The sequence below is a fragment of the Periplaneta americana genome, chromosome 1 (genome assembly GCF_040183065.1).
Source record: "Periplaneta americana isolate PAMFEO1 chromosome 1, P.americana_PAMFEO1_priV1, whole genome shotgun sequence".
Classification (NCBI taxonomy): domain Eukaryota; kingdom Metazoa; phylum Arthropoda; class Insecta; order Blattodea; family Blattidae; genus Periplaneta; species Periplaneta americana.
The window spans coordinates 202,395,192-202,416,672 of NC_091117.1; the positions used below are offsets into that span (position 1 = coordinate 202,395,192).

The 21,481-nt window shown below is 33.5% G+C and overlaps 1 protein-coding gene across 7 annotated transcripts in view; it reads left to right on the forward strand.

The window, feature by feature from the left end:
- Window positions 1-21,013, forward strand: part of LRR (Leucine-rich repeat) — a 213,088-nt gene extending 192,075 nt beyond the window's left edge. For all 7 annotated transcript variants that reach the window (XM_069835694.1, XM_069835674.1, XM_069835728.1 and 4 more), the window contains one exon: window positions 1,917-21,013. In XM_069835694.1, coding sequence (XP_069691795.1) covers window positions 1,917-2,042 — 126 coding nt within the window. In that variant the 3' untranslated portion in view covers window positions 2,043-21,013. The remainder of the gene's footprint in view (window positions 1-1,916) is intronic.
- The last annotated feature ends 468 nt before the right edge of the window (window positions 21,014-21,481 follow it).

The window sequence follows — 21,481 nt, forward strand, 5'->3', positions numbered from 1 at the left end:
TTGTTTCCACACTGGTTCGTCCTGCACTGTCCGCGTTCTGTTTGACTTCCTCAGTCTGTGGCGGACTGCAATCCTCCCGTCCGCACGGACAGTCCGCATTCTGTTTGACTGGGCCTTTATTTCTAGGTCTAACTTAATTATATTACTCAAAATTAGAATTTCCTAAAGAGCCATAGTTATTTCTAGATGTAATTGAATTACATAAGTGAAAAATAGACTTTCCTAAAGAGCTTTGTCAGAACTAGAATTTCCTAGAAACTTCGGGTTTTGACGGATTTCGCGTTCTGACTGTAATATATGCATATTTCACATACAGTAAAACCCCGATAAGACACTGTTCACGGGACCGGGTGTAAAACACATATTAACCGGGACCGCGTATTAGGCGGTTATACTAATTTTGACTTATATACAGTATCTATTAGCATTTTTCTTTATTGAAATACATGATTCATGAAAGGTGATACAGTATTACTCCATTATGTAATTACTGTACTGTACGTCAAAGACATTTACAATATGTACTGTACTTAATTCTTTCGAAAAAAAAAAAAGTCATTTATAGTTGTTTGCCGTGTGCGTGTTCTCCAAGTGCTCATGTTCATCACACTTCATTTTCTGTGATTACATCCTCCTGACGTTGCAGCTGTAGTGATTGACTCGCGATTTTTTTTATCGTTCTTAATGTCGTTGACGGGATTCCTAATGAATCAGTTGTTTCTGAGTAAGAGTACTATTCTCATCGTACTTTTGTAAGATTTCCAATTTTTCCGACACAGAAAGAGATTTCCGTTTAACACTCATTGTCAACACATTCACAGACACTAAGGACCACATTCTCCCCAGCAAAAATGTCCAGAATTTTATTACGGCCGAGTGAGGAATGTTGGTTGAGAGAGAGGGTTAGCAAGAGGGTGAGGTATTGTAACTGTATGTAGGCTTTAACCACGCAGATAAGGAGTCGAAGAAGAAAGCGTAACAAGAGGCTGGGGTATACTAAGGTATGTAGTATGAAGGTTTAAATGCGCAGGTAAAGGGTCGAATACCAATACTTTTCAGGTTAATGGCATCTGTGAGTTCAATGACTAAGATGTTTCATTGCTGTTACAGTATATTGCTGAAAATTACATCGAAAATATTCCACAAAAAAACAGCGTATTATGTGGGACTTGAGCATAACAAATGGGGTATTTTATAAAGGCGTTATATATGAACGGTCTTACTAATAAAAACTCTATATACAGACGTTTAACTGTCTTATACTTATACAATGAGTAGCTCAGTTATACGTCGTGTGTAAATTCCTTACTAATAATCACTACATATGTCGCGTAAAACAGTACAACTGTTACACAGCATTACTTCGTTACGAAAGATGATAGAATATCTGAGGTTCTCTATTGCATCTGGTAGAGCGCTCTAGTGTGGCATGTTAAGTATCGATAGTACAACTGGCTCTAATCGATTACCATACTATATTTTGGTCAAAGAGTACAAGCTACAGTAATATTATTCTAATTATTCTGTGCTCTTTGGTTTGTTCTTCTGTGGTTACAAGGCATCCATCATCATAAAATGACAGTCGATACGAACAGCTGTTAGAGGGGCGGCCATTTTTTTCTCTATATACAACGCTTAAACAAGGGGTTTCGTGTATATAACTACTGCAAAGTAATTCCCATTGTATAGTTACAGGCTGTTTATACGTCCATAGCTTATGCATGGTTTATTAGTAACGTTTTCTGTCTCAACTCTGCATAAGTCTAGTATAAAAACTATACACGGTTTATTAGTAAGACTGGAATGTGCAGGGACCAGACAAAAAAAGCGTAATACACGGGATAGCGTAATAAGTGGGCGTGTCTTATCGAGGTTTTACTGTATTTTATATTTAAAATTGTTTAATTTGTTTTTAGGGGCATCAGGAGAGCTTGGGTGACAGTCCAGCATCACAAGACGAGAAATCAGCCACAGTGCATGTTAAACGGCAGAACTTTGCTTTAGAGAATGAGTTCACCTACGACGACATAGTGAATGTCTGAACATCTCATTCCATTAACGTTCACTTAACATTTACCACTGCCAGGTGTGCAACGACTCCCATCCTCACAGCAGGCACTTCGTAGGAAAGCAATAAGTTGTTTGTAATGTCCCAGCCCTTGCATTTAGTAAGACTCAGCATAAAGTGGATGGAGACTGCAGAAGAAGAAGAACAACCAGGATGCTAGCCAGTTGGATACCTGGGGTGACAATCTTAAATGCAAGATGTTTTATGAAGACACTTTACCACTACAGGGAGATGTGATTCTTCAATTACATGGCCTACCACTTTTATGGACAAAACTTGCGTAATTTGTAATTTTCATTGTATTGAGCACATTCTTCCATTAAGGTAGTATGCATTCATAACATTGTGCTATTACTAGTGTTACAGAATATCTCCCTTGTTACTCATGTTCACTATCAACAACCCACTGTCCTTTCCCATCTTCCAATTGACTTCAGTATGATTGTCAGAACTGGTTAAGATGCTTCATAACCATCTTGTATTTTACAAGTCAACTTTTATTTTCACCACTTAGAATTCAAAACTTAGCATTCCAGTCATTAAGCATATTTTATTGACATTGCTAGACTAATTTATGGTAAAATAAAGATTACGAAGCTAACTAGCTTTTAGAGTATAAACAAGGAACAAAGCAGAAGCAAGTATTCCAATCCTGACGGTAGATGATCCTGCCGAACAGTTATAGGTTTTTATAATAATCTAACTTTTTTTAATGTTGGTAAGCATCTTTAGGCTTATGTAACGCAATGATGCTTTGTGCAATTGATTTGTATTTTGTTTGTATAGTTTTATAGATCTATATTGATAGCACTCCGCCTCAGTTGCGTCTGAGGAGGAATGTGTTATATATGTATATGTATAAATAGTTTTATTGTAAGTAACGTGTTGGTTAAAATTAGCTTTGTAAATTCTCTGATATCATGAAATATGTAATAATCAAGCTCAATGCACGGCAGAACTGTTTTTCTTTTTGTTCGTTTTACTTCCATATTTACTCACATGATATATTTAAAATTTTATACACCTTTATTTTATATTAAAATTGCTAAGACTGAAATACATTTAAACAATTATGTTGCGTAAGATGGACATTAGTTTCTTATATTGTCATTATTGTGATGTTTAATTTTATTTCATAATACTATATTTACGAATGCTGTATTCCCACATTTGTGTACAGAATGTAGTGATTTAGTGCAGTTTCATTGTGTGTGGTATAGAATTGTGTAGAACTAAAACTTATATCATACTACCGATAGCCCAGGGTTCAAATCACAGTAGAATTTTCTTTCCATTTTTGTCCCAATTCTTAATTATCATTCACCGTACGGAAACTAATCCGAGGACTTAGTGTGAAACTAATGTAACTACAATCGATGTTTTATTCACAACAAAATTCTTAACAGACAATATGCTTATGTCAAATGAACTATACCATCATGTTTTGTAGTTACGAATTGTATTACAGTGAAACCTGTTCAAATCGGAACCTGAATAATCCGGAATCCTGTCTGTTTCGGAACAATTTATTGGTCCCGGCGAAATTCATATATATTACGTGTAATTTTTTCTGAATAAAAAGGAAACTGTCCAACATGGAAACGGAAACTGTCTGCTACTGTTCAAAACGGAAATAATATTTTGGACACACTACTTTAATGTAAACTATAACTTAAGTTCACCGTTCTTCTAAGAACTAAATACTACTAAAATCTTACCTTCAGAAAGTCAAGTTGTTACACCAGTGCAGTGGTCCGGTGGGGTTTCAGACACCCAACTGAGTTTAAATGTGCACTACTAACAAACATCCAAAGCAAACTGAATCAGGACACAACAATCGAAAGTAGAAGCTTAACTTGGAAGGTATACAGAACGCCAAGGTTGTAACATCTGCATCTCTTGGAAAATCGTAAAAATATTATCTACGGGGTGTGACAAACCCCACTGGACCACTGACGGGTTAAAGATCCAGACCATTTACATAATGAATGTCTCTGAACTCGCACGTTGAAGAATATCTATTCAAGTTTTCCTGTTAACACCACACATTTCTGTGACCTGTGTATTCAGTTTCAACATTTAAACAGACCAGCCTCATGGTCTAGTGGTCAGAGCTTCTGGCTATAGTTCATGAGGTCCCGGGTTCGATTCCCGGTTAGAGCGCAGGAATTTTTTCTTAAAGGGGATTATTCCTGTGTTCGTCCATGGTCTGGAATTTAGGTTAAGTTTAGATTTAAGACCTCTCCTGGCACCACATTATCATAATCATCCTATCATATCATCGGGGTAATGTAACCCTGCCTTCCAGGCGCCCCAACCTCAGAAGTGGGTTACAACTAAGCCACGGCCAGGAGAGAAGACCAGAAATGTCGAAAAGACAACCTGGTGGCATTGGATAAAAAAAAAAAAATATTTTGAAACATTATGTGCTTTCAAGGAATGTACGAAATATGTAGGCCACTAAGATAAAAACAAGTTTTCTTTGCAAAATTTTCGAGGGTATGAGGGTGTGTTGGCCTGGTGGTCATAAATTTTATTACCCTATTGACTAGGCAGGCGGATCCCTTCAAAGATGTTCAATGCTTCACTCCTGTATACTGTCATAGCTGGGTAGAACGCAAGTGTTTTAGTGATTTCGTGATAAAAAAAAAGTTGCGTAAAAATGTTGCACTAGCATTAATTGATGAAGTAAAAGTTATCGAGGAAAATGAGGAAAGAAGCGTATGGAAAATAATGTTGAAATTTAGGAATGGAAAACTCACGTGTAACTTAACACTTTCAAAAATAAAGGCCGTATCATGAGTGAGTGGCTTGCGGTCAAAATGGTGACATAAAAAGGAAACAGAAAACAACTGGTTACATACAAATAAATGAACTGATGTGAGAGTGGATTCTTCTTGCCCTTTCAAAGATCATGTCAATTTCTGGACCTGTTCTGCAAAGCGAACCCTTGAACTGGCAAAGAAATTAGATAATCCAGAATTCAAGGCTTGTAGGCTCCTAGTCCAACTAAATAATGTGCTGTGATATGCAGTACAGTATTATAGTGTTAGATATTAAATTTAGTGTAATTAATAAACTTTATAGTGTTTAATGAGTGAGTTACGATATAATTTATATAGGAAATGAGATTTTCATCAAGATCATTCACCAATTAAATAAGCGACATGAAGCTGATTTAATGTCAGTAGTGTTAAACGGAATATTTTGTAATTCCTACAATTTGCAGCATGCCATTTTGTTTTTCATTTATACAAATGATAAAATATTTCATTTTAACTTCACACCTGAATAACACGGAAACCTGTCCACAACGGAAACAAAATTAGGACCGTGTCACTTCCGTCTTGAACAGGTTTCACTGTATATACAAGACTGTTCGGAATTGAGTTACGATTTTTTGTGATCAAGTAGAAGAACGAATTATTATCGATTGGTGAAAAAGACCTAAGAAATCAATTTTTGTAGTTAGGTTAGTTTCACACTAAGCCCTCGAATCACATTTACACACTAGTATTGTATTTTTATTTGCTAACATTCCAGACAAGGAAAAATAACGATCATATGATGGAAAATGAAGTTTTAATATTTGTACTAAAATAGAATGATCACAGTAATCAGTTTTATTTATAACGTAGAGACAAATAAAGTCTCTTGATATTTCGATGTTTAATCTTTTGAATTAGAAACATAGGTCTATAATGTTATAATTTACAATTCATTTTGTTTTCAGATAAGCCGGTTATACAAATTTATAAAAATATTCTACTTTTTCAATCATATGACTTATCTAGTTTTAATATTCATTAACATAAGCCGGTTATACAAATTTATAAAAATATTCTACTTTTTCAATCATATGACTTATCTAGTTTTAATATTCATTAACACTTAATAATACATTGATTATGTGTTTATATAAAATAAAATATTTGTACAAACGTTTTCTCCTTTCAGGACATCTTCAGCTACTTATCAATGCGATATCTATTTACTATGATTGAAGTCAAATAGATACCGCATTGACAAGTACCTGATGATGCCCCAAAAGGCGAAAACGTTTGTACAAATATTTTATTTAATATATTTTAACACATAATAAATGCATTATTAAGTATAACCCTAACATAATAGACACACTAATAAAAAAGGCAAAACAAAAACAGAACAAACCAACATAAACACCACGTGAGAATAAATACATAACATTAACATATCACAATACCAATACTCACAAACTTGCAACTTCATTCAGAAAACTAAAATACAAGATAGCATATAAAACAAATAACATAACACAGAAATATCTAAATAATCACATTAAACATTCAAATAAATATAATTCAACTGGAGTTTACAAACTAAAATGCAATAGTTGCCCACATTTTTACATAGGACAGACAGGAAGATCCTTTACACAAGATATAATGAACATATTAAAGCTATAACCAAACCCTACATCACATCAAATTATGCAGACCACATTATCAACAATAATCATGACTACAATAATATATAAACAGATATGGAAATTTTACATATCACACCAAAAAGTTCACAGTTAAACATCTTAGAACAATACGAAATATATAAACATACAATAACATACCCACAACATATACTTAATACACAATTACAGTTCAATACCCACACATTATTCGATGTCATGATACGTCATAACGCACAAACAACCAGCCCCCACCTCTACAATCGACAAATGCACATCGCAGAATTCAAGATCACCAGTAGTTTAGGAGATACTGATGAAGACGTAACATCACGTCGAAATGGGCTGTCTGTCCAAGGTATATATACCTTTTTTTTTTAATTTTAACACTTTTTAACGTGTGACTAAGTAATTTTATGTTTTTAACAAACAAAGTGTTAACGTGAACCTTAATCAATGCATTATTAAGTGTTAATGAATATTAAAACTAGATAAGTCATATGATTGAAAACCTAGAATATTTCTATAATGTAATGTTCATTCACTTCACCCAGTTAGATTTTCCATCTTTTCTTTTAAATAATTGTTACGTAAAACAAATTTTAGAATCAAGTATATGACACATTATCTGATATTGTGAAATAATGATAATGCAGTTAGGGAAAATCTCGGAATAATTCCACCCAGGTAACCAATTCAAGTGGGAATTGAAACCATGCCCAAGTGCAGCTCCATATCAGTAGGCAAATGTGCTACAACCTATGCTATGCCAGTGGCTAAATTTAAAATTAGAAACACTTTACTACCATTAATGTATCGCCATTCCCTGCGAAAATAGTAAGTGGTTAATTTGATAAATTGTGATAGGAATAAATAACGTCTGTGCTTTTACTTCTTAAAACAAATTAATAATTTCTGCCTTAAAAATGATGGTGTGTAAAGCAAATTCTTAGACATTATGTGGGTAAATATGATGTAATAGTTAAATGATTGTATATTGTCCATTATACTTCTGGTTCTTGCCGTATCCCTCCAATGTTTTTTTTTTTTTTCTGATGAACAAATAACATACAAATTCATTTTATCATTCTCATGAAACCTCGTTGCTAGTATTTTGTTTTGAATAGAGTAGTAAAGAGAGGGATAGGCGAAATACAGCCAGTTATCTATATGTTTTCCATTATCCTGCAAACGAAACTCTGCCTATCTTTGGTTTATAGTTTTATGAATAATATTGTTGCTGTTACAATTATGTTACGTGTTATTACTATTAGTTAACATTAATAGTAAAGTCTTGTAGGCCTAACACTATAATTAAACTTCGCTCATTTTCTGTGTTACATTGACAGTGATCATAGGCAAATGTATGATGGGCACACAATCTGTACTTGTATTAAAATGGATTGTTACAGTTACAAATACTTGAAAAAAAAACAGGAAGAAACAGAGCACTATGTAGATACGAGGGACAACCACATTTCATATTTGCAACGATATGAATACACACTCCTTTGTAACATATGGTATATTTGTCGATATTACTATAGTGAATTTTTAGACTGACACTGCAAGTAATTTAGTCTACGATTTCCATATCTAGTGGTAGAATATACGTAGATGTACATAATAATATAATAAATTACTTTTAAATTATTATGACATAACATTGATATGACTGGCTTACATCTCACAAAATAAAATTTATCGCACTTAAATTGTTTAATAATTTTGTGATTGCTTTTGTGGCTGAAATGTGAAGTTTGTAGAGAACAAATAGTATGTTAAAATATTTTCTGGGAATACTCTACTCTTTACGTCATTCCATACATTTTTCATTATCTCATCACAATTTAACAGCATCTACACTTGGCACCCAATTCAATATACTTGTAGCATATAAAGATACGGAAATTGTGCACAAACAAGAATCCCTGTATATATGCTACTTGTGGACAGTCGTGCGAAATTGTTGTCATCAAGGCTCGCTCTAAATTTTAATTTCATTTCTGTACATTAATAAAAAAAAACAATGATTATTGTTTTAATTTCAATAATGATATTAATAATATATTATCACAAAGAATTTATCAAAATAGTTATGTATTATTTACAGTAGAATTGGTCTACAAGATCATATTTATCCTAAAAATTAGGAAAATTTCCCATTACAAAATATTAATAAATATTAACTAATGTGGTAGAACAAGCCGTGAAGGAGTCTGCATTCGTTTAAAATTTATTATCAAACTTGTAAACGTTAAAAGTGTTTATTAGTTGCATGTAATTTTTCTGCTCATTTTGATGGCGGAGTTACTTTGCTGCTGTACTTTCAATCCATTTTATAACAATTCTTACTTTTGGTCACATAGCAACTAAGGGCAGAAAGAGCTGTGATTCTTCCTGTTAACTAATTTCAAGATATTGTTTAGTTTTATTAAAATCGGAAGTAATTCATATAGTATAATCCATGGTATTACCAATAATGCACCAATATGCAATCTGATAACATCTCGGAATATGTATGGTAAGACTTTCCTGTGTTTATTTTTTTTATTGGGTTATTTTACGACGCTGTATCAACATCTAGGTTATTTAGCGTCTGAATGATATGAAGGTGATAATGCCGGTGAAATGAGTCCGGGGTCCAGCACCGAAAGTTACCCAGCATTTGCTGGTATTGGGTTGAGGGAAAACCCCGGAAAAAACCTCAACCAGGTAACTTGCCCCGACCGGGATTCGAACCCGGGCCACCTGGTTTCGCAGCCAGACGCGCTGACCGTTACTCCACAGGTGTGGACCTTTCCTGTGTTAAATTTCAACGTACCTCGTTAACATGTTTCGACCTATTTATGGATCATCTTCAGAACTTGTCGAAGTTGGTCTTGGCGCCACTTGTTCTGTTTCCTGTGAGGGTGTGTTCCTGTGGTATAGTGTAGAGTCAAAGAGTGTGTGTGTTTTGAAGTTGAGTTGTGTGTTGAGAATTTTGTTGGGGTATGTTTTTGTGTCTGTATATTTCACATTGTTCTAGTGTGTTTAGTTTCTGGCTTTTTGGTTGAATGTGTAGTATTTCCATGTCTGTGTTGATGTCTCTGTGGGTGTGGTTAGCATTTGTGATGTATACACAGGCGTATACAAACTCAAATGTAACACCTGCAACAACTTCTACATAGGACAGACAGGCAGATCATTTCAAACACGTTACACAGAACACATCACAGCCATAACAAAATTACAAAACACCTCCACATATGCAGAACACATCACAAATGCTAACCACACCCACAGAGACATCAACACAGACATGAAAATTGTATTGTATTTATTAACATTCCATGGTATTCGTACATGCTTACAGCTAGAATATGGAACAAGTCAAAAAACTTAATACTATTATAAAATCTTAATTTATAGTCACAGTCTAGATGAAATATAATTTTTTTAATTTTAATTTAATTTTAGTTGGTTATTTAACGACACTCTATCAACTACTAGGTTATTTAGCGTCGATGAAATTGGTGATCGCGAGATGATATTTGGCGAGATGAGGCCGAGGATTCGCCATAGATTACCTTGCATTCACATTACGGTTGGGGAAAACCTCGGAAAAAACCCAACCAGGTAATCAGCCCAAGCGGGGATCGAACCCGCGCCCGAACGCAACTTCAGACCGGCAGGCAAGCACCTTAACCGACTGAGCCACGCCGGTGGCTAGGATGAAACATATACAGACGAGATTTACAATATAGTCTACTAGTACAACACAAAGTTTTAGTATCAATTTCATGAAGTGTTATTGAATGTCATGAATTCACCTACAGAATAGAAGGCGTGAGAAATTAGGTACTTCTTTAATTTGGCCCTAAATAATTTTATGTTTTGAGTTTCATTTTTTATATCGATAGGGAGGCTATTAAAAATTTTTACTGCCATATAACGCACTCGTTTTTGATAGCATGATAGACTTGCCGATGGAGTATGAAAGTCATTTTTTTGACGTGTATTTATGCTATGAACTGTTGAATTAGTTACAAAGTTTTCACGATTACATACGAGGAAGATTATTAATGAAAAGATATACTGACAAGCCATGGGTATTATTTGTAGTTTTTTAAAAATAGTCCTACACGATTCCCTAGATTTGGCACCTACTATTATTCTAATTACTCTTTTTTGTATTAGAAATATATTGTTACTATCTGTGGAATTTCCCCAGAATATTATTCCAAAACTCATTACCGAGTGGAAGTGTACAAAGTATATTGTTTTTAAGCTGAATTTAGTTTGGGGGTAATATCTTTAATATGATTTTTCCAATTTAATACATTATCGATTTTTAAGCCAAGAAATTTGGTTGTTGTTTCTAATAGGGATCTGTTATTAATTATTGCGCTAGAAATTTGCGACGTTGAATTTGGACAGGATTTAAATTGAATTACGTTAGTTTTGTTACAATTTAATACTAATTTATTGACTGAGAACCAGTCACATATTTTGAAGAGAATTTCCTCTGTTTGAAGATTGGAATGTGTTGGAGTTATTGGCTGTAATACTATACTTGTGTCATCTGCAAATAATATGGGATGACCTACACATTCAACCAAAAAAGCCAGAAACTAAACACACAATATGAAATATACAGACACATAAAAACACACCCCAACGAAATTCTCAACACACAACTCAATTTCAAAACACACACACTCTTTGACTCTGCACTATACCACAGGAACACACCCTCACAGGAAACAGAACAAGTGGCGCCAAGACCAACAACGACCAGTTCTGAAGATGACCCATAAATAGGTCGAAACATGTAAACGAGGTACGTTGAAATTTAACACAGGAAAGTCTTACCATACATATTCCGAAGTGATACAGTGTTAAAAGTTGTGTAATCAAGATGTACTGATAACATCATTTAAGCTGAAATATGGCAATCCATATTGATTATCTGGAACATTGGTTGGTTTCTAATAGCTGACATTGGATATTACTCCATTCGCTGTTTATCTGGAATGTTTAATAGTAGTAATGAAACTGGTTGTGAACAAAGGACAATTAGAGCTATGGATAGTGTTGCTCATGTTTCACCTCCTGTAGGTTGATCAGTTCAATTGACATCAAATGTAAACATTCCAGTTTTTAAGATAAATGCCAGGCTTGTCCCATACTGGCCAGTATAACCAGTTTTGTCTGTATGGTTGTTAGGTCACTTCAGTTGATTGAATGATCTTCAACCTGAATGGCAAATTTGATTAATTTTCATTTATTACGTATTTAGAAGCTTAGAATTGTAAGTTATAAGTTTTACATGAAATATCGTGTCCAGTCTTATCTGCTTAATTGACCGCATTCTAGGCATTGCATGGCCATTTCATTACAGAGTGTGGCATATAGGTCGTGTAATTAAATTTTATTTATTTTATGACCAAGATAGAAACTCAGGGAGTTGAAAGTTAGGTGAACAATCATACATTTAAATGCTTTATTGATACCATGATGACTGTAATAACATCTGTCACACATTTAAGGACTGTTGATTTATAAATTACTGGTACCAAAAATTCAGAAAATCAATATTGCTTTGAGTATACAGTGGCTTTTAACACATTAAATATTAGTTTTTTATGTATAGTACGCAAAATAACTGATGCTCTATTACTGAAGTATAGTTCATGTATGTTTCATTTGAAGTATAGATTTTAAAATGTGACATACCAGGATATTTCCTAATGTATCTTTTATACTCTTCTTCCTGGTTTCATGTTGTAATGAAAGGGATGTTATAAATATACTATGATAATTTTACATTTAATTAAGTTTTCTTGTATTATTAAAGCTTTAATGAAAGCCCATTTTACGTACTGTGGGTGTTCGAAGCCAGGCATATTTGTAACGAAACAAAGTCACGTTTCTTTTATAATGCCTCCCTTAATGAAATGAAATTTTGTAGTATGCGTACTATATTATTCCTTAATCAAATTTCATGAGTATGCTACACGCACATTGATGTATATTGGAATAATCGCCAAACTTAATTTAGTGGGCTTTTGTGGGAGTATTTTTTGCAAAATATTTTGCATAATACAGGTCAGAAGTTGTTTTCAGTCATACGAGCTCTTCTGTATTACATTTCCTTGAACTGATTTTTTTTCTGATAATGTTTAATGGCAGTTGCCTGCACTACATATTCGAGTCTACAACAGGATAAATTTTAAGTGATTGCATTATGTTTTCTAGAAATGTTTGTATTAAGGAAATTCTATGTTCTAGAAATGAAAGTAGTAGTTTTTCATTATATTTCTTTGTTAATTTATTTAGTGTCCTTTTAAAAACATTTACTAAAAACTTATTTTATATAGAAAAGTATACAAATGTGGGTTATGCCACCTCCCATCCAGTTCATTATAGTATCACATTAAGGAGAACTATCTTTGCGTCAAATTGATGACTGTGAACTGTGCTGTAGTGTTTTAAATTCTGATCAATTTTTGTATAGCATTTGAAACAAGTGGCAGTTCTATTTTCAACATATGTAGGCAGAATCACATTATGATATGCTATGATATTATATTTATTCCTACACCTTTTATTTAGTAATGTGTCGCCACCACCACATCCCTGTATTCAAGCTCCCCAAAATCTTCTACATAATTATAATTTCAAATACAACTTTCATAAAGTGTGCTGTCTGCTTATTTTATCTTTACTACTCGTACTACTATAACACATACCCTCTATTGACTATCTACCCTCCTACTTTGAACACTTTCCATCTTTCCAATGATCGCTTTAACACTTCTTTTATTTATTTATTTATTTATTTTTGTACTTCTTCCCGTCCTGTCGTTTAAAATTTCCTTGATTTGTATACCTATAATCTTACCCTTTCACTCTCATCTCCAATTTATAGTTAGTTCCAATTCACCTCCCTTGTCATCTATTACTTCACTCATCACTAAATCACTTATTTATTTATTCACTTCCACATCCGATTACTTTTCGTTAGTCACTATTATTGTTTGTCAGTGATCAACTCAACACTTCTTTTGTCTATTTATATTGAAGTACTTCCTCTCTTCCTATCATTTAAAATTTCTCTGATTGTACACTAACCTCTGTGAGCACTTCCTATATTAGTAACTTTTCACTTCTATCTACTTAATGTTTCTATGTTTTTTGCCACTCTTTTATCACTTCCGCCCCCCCCCCCTTAAGCACCATCTTCATAGACTGTAGGAATCACATTATAGTGAATTATAATTCTGTTCAGTATGCTCTTTAAATTTAAGTGTATTAGAAACTTCCCTTGTCATCTATTACTTCACTCGTTACTAAATCATATTTATTTATTCACTTCCTCATCTGCTTACTTTTCGTTAGTCACTATTATTGCTTGACAGTGATCAACTCAACACTTCTTTTGTCTGCTTATATTGAAGTACTTCCTCTCTTCCTATCATCTAAAATTTCTCTGAATGTACACTAACCTCTATGAGCACTAACTATATTAGTAACCTTTTACTTCTATCTACTTAATGTTTCTATGTTTTTTGCCACTCTTTTATCACTTCCGCCCCCCCCTTAAGCACCATCTTCATAGACTGTAGGAATCACATTATAGTGAATTATAATTCCATTCATTATGCTCTTTAAATTTAAGTTTATTAGAAATTTCCTTTGTCATCTATTACTTCACTCGTTACTAAATCACTTATTTATTTATTCACTTCCTCATCTGATTACTTTTCGTTAGTCACTATTATTGCTTGTCAGTGATCAACTCAACACTTCTTTTGTCTGCTTATATTGAAGTACTTCCTCTCTTCCTATCATTTAAAATTTCTCTGATTGTACACTAACCTCTATGAGCACTAACTATATTAGTAACCTTTCACTTCTATCTACTTAATGTTTCTATGTTTTTTGCCACTCTTTTATCACTTCCACCCCCCCCCCCCTTAAGCACCATCTTCGTAGACTGTAGGAATCACATTATAGTGAATTATAATTCTGTTCAGTATGCTCTTTAAATGTAAGTGTATTAGAAACTTCCCTTGCCATCTATTACTTCACTCGTTACTAAATCATATTTATTTATTCACGTCCTCATCTGATTACTTTTCGTTAGTCACTATTATTGCTTGTCAGTGATCAACTCAACACTTCTTTTGTCTGCTTATATTGAAGTACTTCCTCTCTTCCTATCATTTAAAATTTCTCTGATTGTACACTAACCTCTATGAGCACTAACTATATTAGTAACCTTTCACTTCTATCTACTTAATGTTTCTATGTTTTTTGCCACTCTTTTATCACTTCCGCCCCCCCCCCTTAAGCACCATCTTCGTAGACTGTAGGAATCACATTATAGTGAATTATAATTCCATTCATTATGCTCTTTAAATTTAAGTTTATTAGAAATTTCCCTTGTCATCTATTACTTCACTCGTTACTAAATCACTTATTTATTTATTCACTTCCTCATCCGATTACTTTTCGTTAGTCACTATTATTGCTTGTCAGTGATCAACTCAACACTTCTTTTGTCTGCTTATATTGAAGTACTTCCTCTCTTCCTATCATTTAAAATTTCTCTGATTGTACACTAACCTCTATGAGCACTAACTACATTAGTAACCTTTCACTTCTATCTACTTAATGTTTCTATGTTTTTTGCCACTCTTTTATCACTTCCGGCCCCCCCCCCCCTTAAGCACCATCTTCGTAGACTGTAGGAATCACATTATAGTGAATTATAATTCCATTCATTATGCTCTTTAAATTTAAGTTTATTAGAAATTTCCCTTGTCATCTATTACTTCACTCATTACTAAATCACTTATTTATTTATTCACTTCCTCATCCGATTACTTTTCGTTAGTCACTATTATTGCTTGTCAGTGATCAACTCAACACTTCTTTTGTCTGCTTATATTGAAGTACTTCCTCTCTTCCTATCATTTAAAATTTCTCTGATTGTACACTAACCTCTGTGAGCACTTCCTATATTAGTAACTTTTCACTTCTATCTACTTAATGTTTCTATGTTTTTTGCCGATCTTTTATCACTTCCGCCCCCCCCCCCTTAAGCACCATCTTCATAGACTGTAGGAATCACATTATAGTGAATTATAATTCTGTTCAGTATGCTCTTTAAATTTAAGTGTATTAGAAACTTCCCTTGTCATCTATTACTTCACTCGTTACTAAATCATATTTATTTATTCACTTCCTCATCTGCTTACTTTTCGTTAGTCACTATTATTGCTTGACAGTGATCAACTCAACACTTCTTTTGTCTGCTTATATTGAAGTACTTCCTCTCTTCCTATCATCTAAAATTTCTCTGATTGTACACTAACCTCTATGAGCACTAACTATATTAGTAACCTTTCACTTCTATCTACTTAATGTTTCTATGTTTTTTGCCACTCTTTTATCACTTCCGCCCTCCCCCCCCTTAAGCACCATCTTCGTAGACTGTAGGAATCACATTATAGTGAATTATAATTCCATTCATTATGCTCTTTAAATTTAAGTTTATTAGAAATTTCCCTTGTCATCTATTACTTCACTCGTTACTAAATCACTTATTTATTTATTCACTTCCTCATCCGATTACTTTTCGTTAGTCACTATTATTGCTTGTCAGTGATCAACTCAACACTTCTTTTGTCTGCTTATATTGAAGTACTTCCTCTCTTCCTATCATTTAAAATTTCTCTGATTGTACACTAACCTCTATGAGCACTAACTATATTAGTAACCTTTCACTTCTATCTACTTAATGTTTCTATGTTTTTTGCCACTCTTTTATCACTTCCGGCCCCCCCCCCCTTAAGCACCATCTTCGTAGACTGTAGGAATCACATTATAGTGAATTATAATTCCATTCATTATGCTCTTTAAATTTAAGTTTATTAGAAATTTCCCTTGTCATCTATTACTTCACTCGTTACTAAATCACTTATTTATTTATTCACTTCCTCATCTGATTACTTTTCGTTAGTCACTATTATTGCTTGTCAGTGATCAACTCAACACTTCTTTTGTCTGCTTATATTGAAGTACTTCCTCTCTTCCTATCATTTAAAATTTCTCTGATTGTACACTAACCTCTGTGAGCACTTCCTATATTAGTAACTTTTCACTTCTATCTACTTAATGTTTCTATGTTTTTTGCCACTCTTTTATCACTTCCGCCCCCCCCCCCCCCCTTAAGCACCATCTTCATAGACTGTAGGAATCACATTATAGTGAATTATAATTCCATTCATTATGCTCTTTAAATTTAAGTTTATTAGAAATTTCCCTTGTCATCTATTACTTCACTCGTTACTAAATCACTTATTTATTTATTCACTTCCTCATCCGATTACTTTTCGTTAGTCACTATTATTGCTTGTCAGTGATCAACTCAACACTTCTTTTGTCTGCTTATATTGAAGTACTTCCTCTCTTCCTATCATTTAAAATTTCTCTGAATGTACACTAACCTCTATGAGCACTAACTATATTAGTAACCTTTTACTTCTATCTACTTAATGTTTCTATGTTTTTTGCCACTCTTTTATCACTTCCGGCCCCCCTTAAGCACCATCTTCATAGACTGTAGGAATCACATTATAGTGAATTATAATTCCATTCATTATGCTCTTTAAATTTAAGTTTATTAGAAATTTCCTTTGTCATCTATTACTTCACTCGTTACTAAATCACTTATTTATTTATTTATTCACTTCCTCATCTGATTACTTTTCGTTAGTCACTATTATTGCTTGTCAGTGATCAACTCAACACTTCTTTTGTCTGCTTATATTGAAGTACTTCCTCTCTTCCTATCATTTAAAATTTCTCTGATTGTACACTAACCTCTATGAGCACTAACTATATTAGTAACCTTTCACTTCTATCTACTTAATGTTTCTATGTTTTTTGCCACTCTTTTATCACTTCGGCCCCCCCCCCCCTTAAGCACCATCTTCGTAGACTGTAGGAATCACATTATAGTGAATTATAATTCTGTTCAGTATGCTCTTTAAATTTAAGTGTATTAGAAACTTCCCTTGTCATCTATTACTTCACTCGTTACTAAATCATATTTATTTATTCACTTCCTCATCTGATTACTTTTCGTTAGTCACTATTATTGCTTGTCAGTGATCAACTCAACACTTCTTTTGTCTGCTTATATTGAAGTACTTCCTCTCTTCCTATCATTTAAAATTTCTCTGATTGTACACTAACCTCTATGAGCACTAACTATATTAGTAACCTTTCACTTCTATCTACTTAATGTTTCTATGTTTTTTGCCACTCTTTTATCACTTCCGCCCCCCCCCCCTTAAGCACCATCTTCGTAGACTGTAGGAATCACATTATAGTGAATTATAATTCCATTCATTATGCTCTTTAAATTTAAGTTTATTAGAAATTTCCCTTGTCATCTATTACTTCACTCGTTACTAAATCACTTATTTATTTATTCACTTCCTCATCCGATTACTTTTCGTTAGTCACTATTATTGTTTGTCAATGATCAACTCAACACTTCTTTTGCCTACTTATATTGAAGTACTTCCTCTCTTCCTATCATTTAAAATTTCTCTGATTGTACACTAACCTCTGTGAACACTTCCTATATTAGTAATTTTTCACTTCTATCTACTTAATATTTCTTTGTTTTTTGCCACTCTTTTATCATTTCCGCCCCCCTTAAGCACCATCTTCGCAGACTATAGGAATCACATTATAGTGAATTATAATTCTGTTCAGTATGCTCCTTAAATTTAAGTGTATTAGAAACTGTAATTTACTTTGTTGACTGTACAAACGTTCATGACCATCTTTATTCGCTATTGGAATAACAAAAGGTGTACATTTCGATATCACTTGATTTTATTATAAAGCTGAATTTCATAACGTTTTATCTGAACTGATTTCAGTTAAGAATATTTTTATGAACGCTGGTCGTTGGAACACATTTTTTCCATGTACTTATATTTCTCTTTTCGACTACATTCTGCTACTGTACCATTATCTACTCTTCTTCTTCTTCTACTTCCTCTTCTTATGTTTCATTATCATCAAATCTGGCACTGTTATCCTTTATCTTTAAATGAGAAACCGTATCATATAATACTGTTTTTACATAAGAATTTTATTTTCAATAGTACTAGTGCACAAGCTTCTAAAGAATAATCATTTTTTGTGCCACAGACAGACAAAAGAAATTAAAAAAAATGTTTTCACCTACAGGGTGATTCATTATTACTATTACATGTAAATTCTTTGTGTGTGTGTATGTATTGTAGAGGTGAAACTAAGACTAAAACGTTCTATACAACTTTTTCTCAGAACCTTTAATTCTAGAGTTCCAGTAGATGGCACCTACGTCGTAGTAACTGCATAGGCATTACTGTTCTCCCACACATTTGGTGTGGTATTGTGGGGAATTAGTTACTCGGACCTCAAATTGTACCTCCACAGTTGAATGGAGAAATCTACCGCGCATTCTTGGAACGCGAATTGCATGGTCTGCTACATGATATCCCTCTTGCAACACGAGTGAATTTATGGTTTATGCACGATGGTGCTCCTGCGCATTACTGCCGCAACGTAAGGGCATATCTCAATGCTGCGTATCCAGGTCAATGGATAGGCCGCACAGGGCCAACTCCTTGGCCAGCCAGATCACCGGACATGAACCTTCTGGACTTCTACTTCAGGGCCACCTGAAGTCGTTAGTGTATGCCTCTGCTGCACCTAACGTAGAAGTACTACAACAGCGAATTGAACATGCATGTGGAATTGTTCGTAATGAGTTGAACGGGTTGTGTAATGTTCAGAGATCACTAAAGCGACGAGCACAGGTATGTCTTCAAGTTGAGGGACAGCACTTTGAACATGCATTACACTAAGAATTGTGCAAATGTGTGAAGTCTAGAAGAAATTGCTTTACATTCTTTACTGTGTTTGGTTTTAGTTCACAAGACTTGCATAAGTGGACTGCCGAGGATAGTGACTTTGGTTGTTTTTGTATTGAAGTCCAAATGCACTGTACGAAAGTGATAATTAGTTTACATTTGGTGTGTTATCCTTTCTTTCTTCGGGAGCGCAAGTTCCACGCAAAATGGCGTTAACTCTGGAACTAAAGGTTTTGAGAAAAAGTTGTATAAAACGTTTTAGTCTTAGTTTCACCTCTACATTACACACACAAAGTATTTACACGTAATAATGAATCACCCTGTATATACGAACTTCGAATTTTCTTTCTGTGAAGTTTTCTGTTCTCTTAAAAAAAATGTTATTGTTCGTCTCACTTTTATCTTTGGTGTATCAGTTTGATAGGTCTGAAATAAGTATGAAGTCACACTGATAGAAAAGGGAGAATAATCGCAATTATGTGCTCACCTCCTTGAATGAATCAAATTGATAATGGAAAAGGAACTATAACTGCCACTTGAAGTTTAAAATTGTACCAACAGGTCTAGATATCAGGAAATAGTTACGTCAGTTGCATACTTAAGCACTATTCGCAATGAGGCATCAGTGATCTTTTGGTCACATAGCACATTTCATCACTACTCACTAATTAAATTTTTTGCTAACTGCCAGTATAAAAGAGCAGTGTATAGAACCATACGTCTGTAGTTCAAGTAAATTTGTGTCAGCAATTTAGAATGACAGTCTGAAAATTTTCGAAAAAAAAAATAATAATAACAAATAACAAATCTTGAATGCTATACTGTGATCACCATTCCTCTTGCTCTTCCTAATTTATGTGTTTTTCTATGAGATGTTATGTAATATTTTACTTCTATTTTAAAGATATAAAGTGATTGCTTTTACTTGAGGTGCAATACTTATGGAACAGTGTCGGTTACAGTATTCAAAATATACATTTGTACATTATAACTTGATTATCTTTTCTTTGTAAAAACAAAAGTACTTTGTGAAAGTAGCATTACCAAATAAATAAATGTCCTGTACCATACAGGTCATGCTAGTTTACTTCATAGTCGTCAGTGTTAAGCTGTCCAAAGTGTCATAATAATTTGAACAAAACGATGTACAGACTACAGACTAAACCAAAATCTTGCTCAAGACTTGTGTGTAATTTCCACTGCTTGTTGCATTGATTTTATCAAACAACTTCTTTTACATAAACCAGAATACAATTTCTGGATAACAGGAATGATTCTATTCATTTTGGTGGGATATAGAAGTTACCTACTATATAATATGGTGCGAAAACATTTTTAGATGTGATAGTTTTGTTTTTGGAAACAGACTGCGTATTAATTGTGATCCAAAAAGCGTATTTTCTCTTGTTACTTTCTTCATAAGAAAATAATCATTTTTAATTTCACTTTCTTTGTTTGCAATGCTGGTGACATGAATGATGTATGTATGCTATGTAAAAGTCAATGTATTGTCAATACTTCCCTTACTGTAATGTTTCTCTTTTATATAAAAAAAAATGTTATTGCATAGGGATTGTTTTGTGTTTATTAATTTTATTTATTGACCTTAGGCAGTATCTCTTTATATATTCGAACAATATAATTTATATTATAGTTGACCACATTCCTATTGTAGAATAGCTCTTCATGAAAAAGTAATTAAATTTAAGTCAAATAATATTTTTTATTATTATAATTGTATTACATCTGTATAAAATGTGTTCTTATCTTCATCAATGCCACACTTTACTTCAGAGTTTTAAAGTAACTCTAAATTAAGTACGCGTCATATGAATGACTAATTTATCATCATCCCATGCCAGAACTTGAGTGCAAAGCCTGGTTAGTCTAATTTGGAATTTTGAAAACATAGGTATTTCACACTGAAGATCCAGATTCATATATTACCAATTAAGTGAAATCTGTTTTAGCCAAAAATGTGTTGATATGGACGTAGATGTCAGTAGTGTGGCATGAAATTTTGAGCAGGGGAAGCTA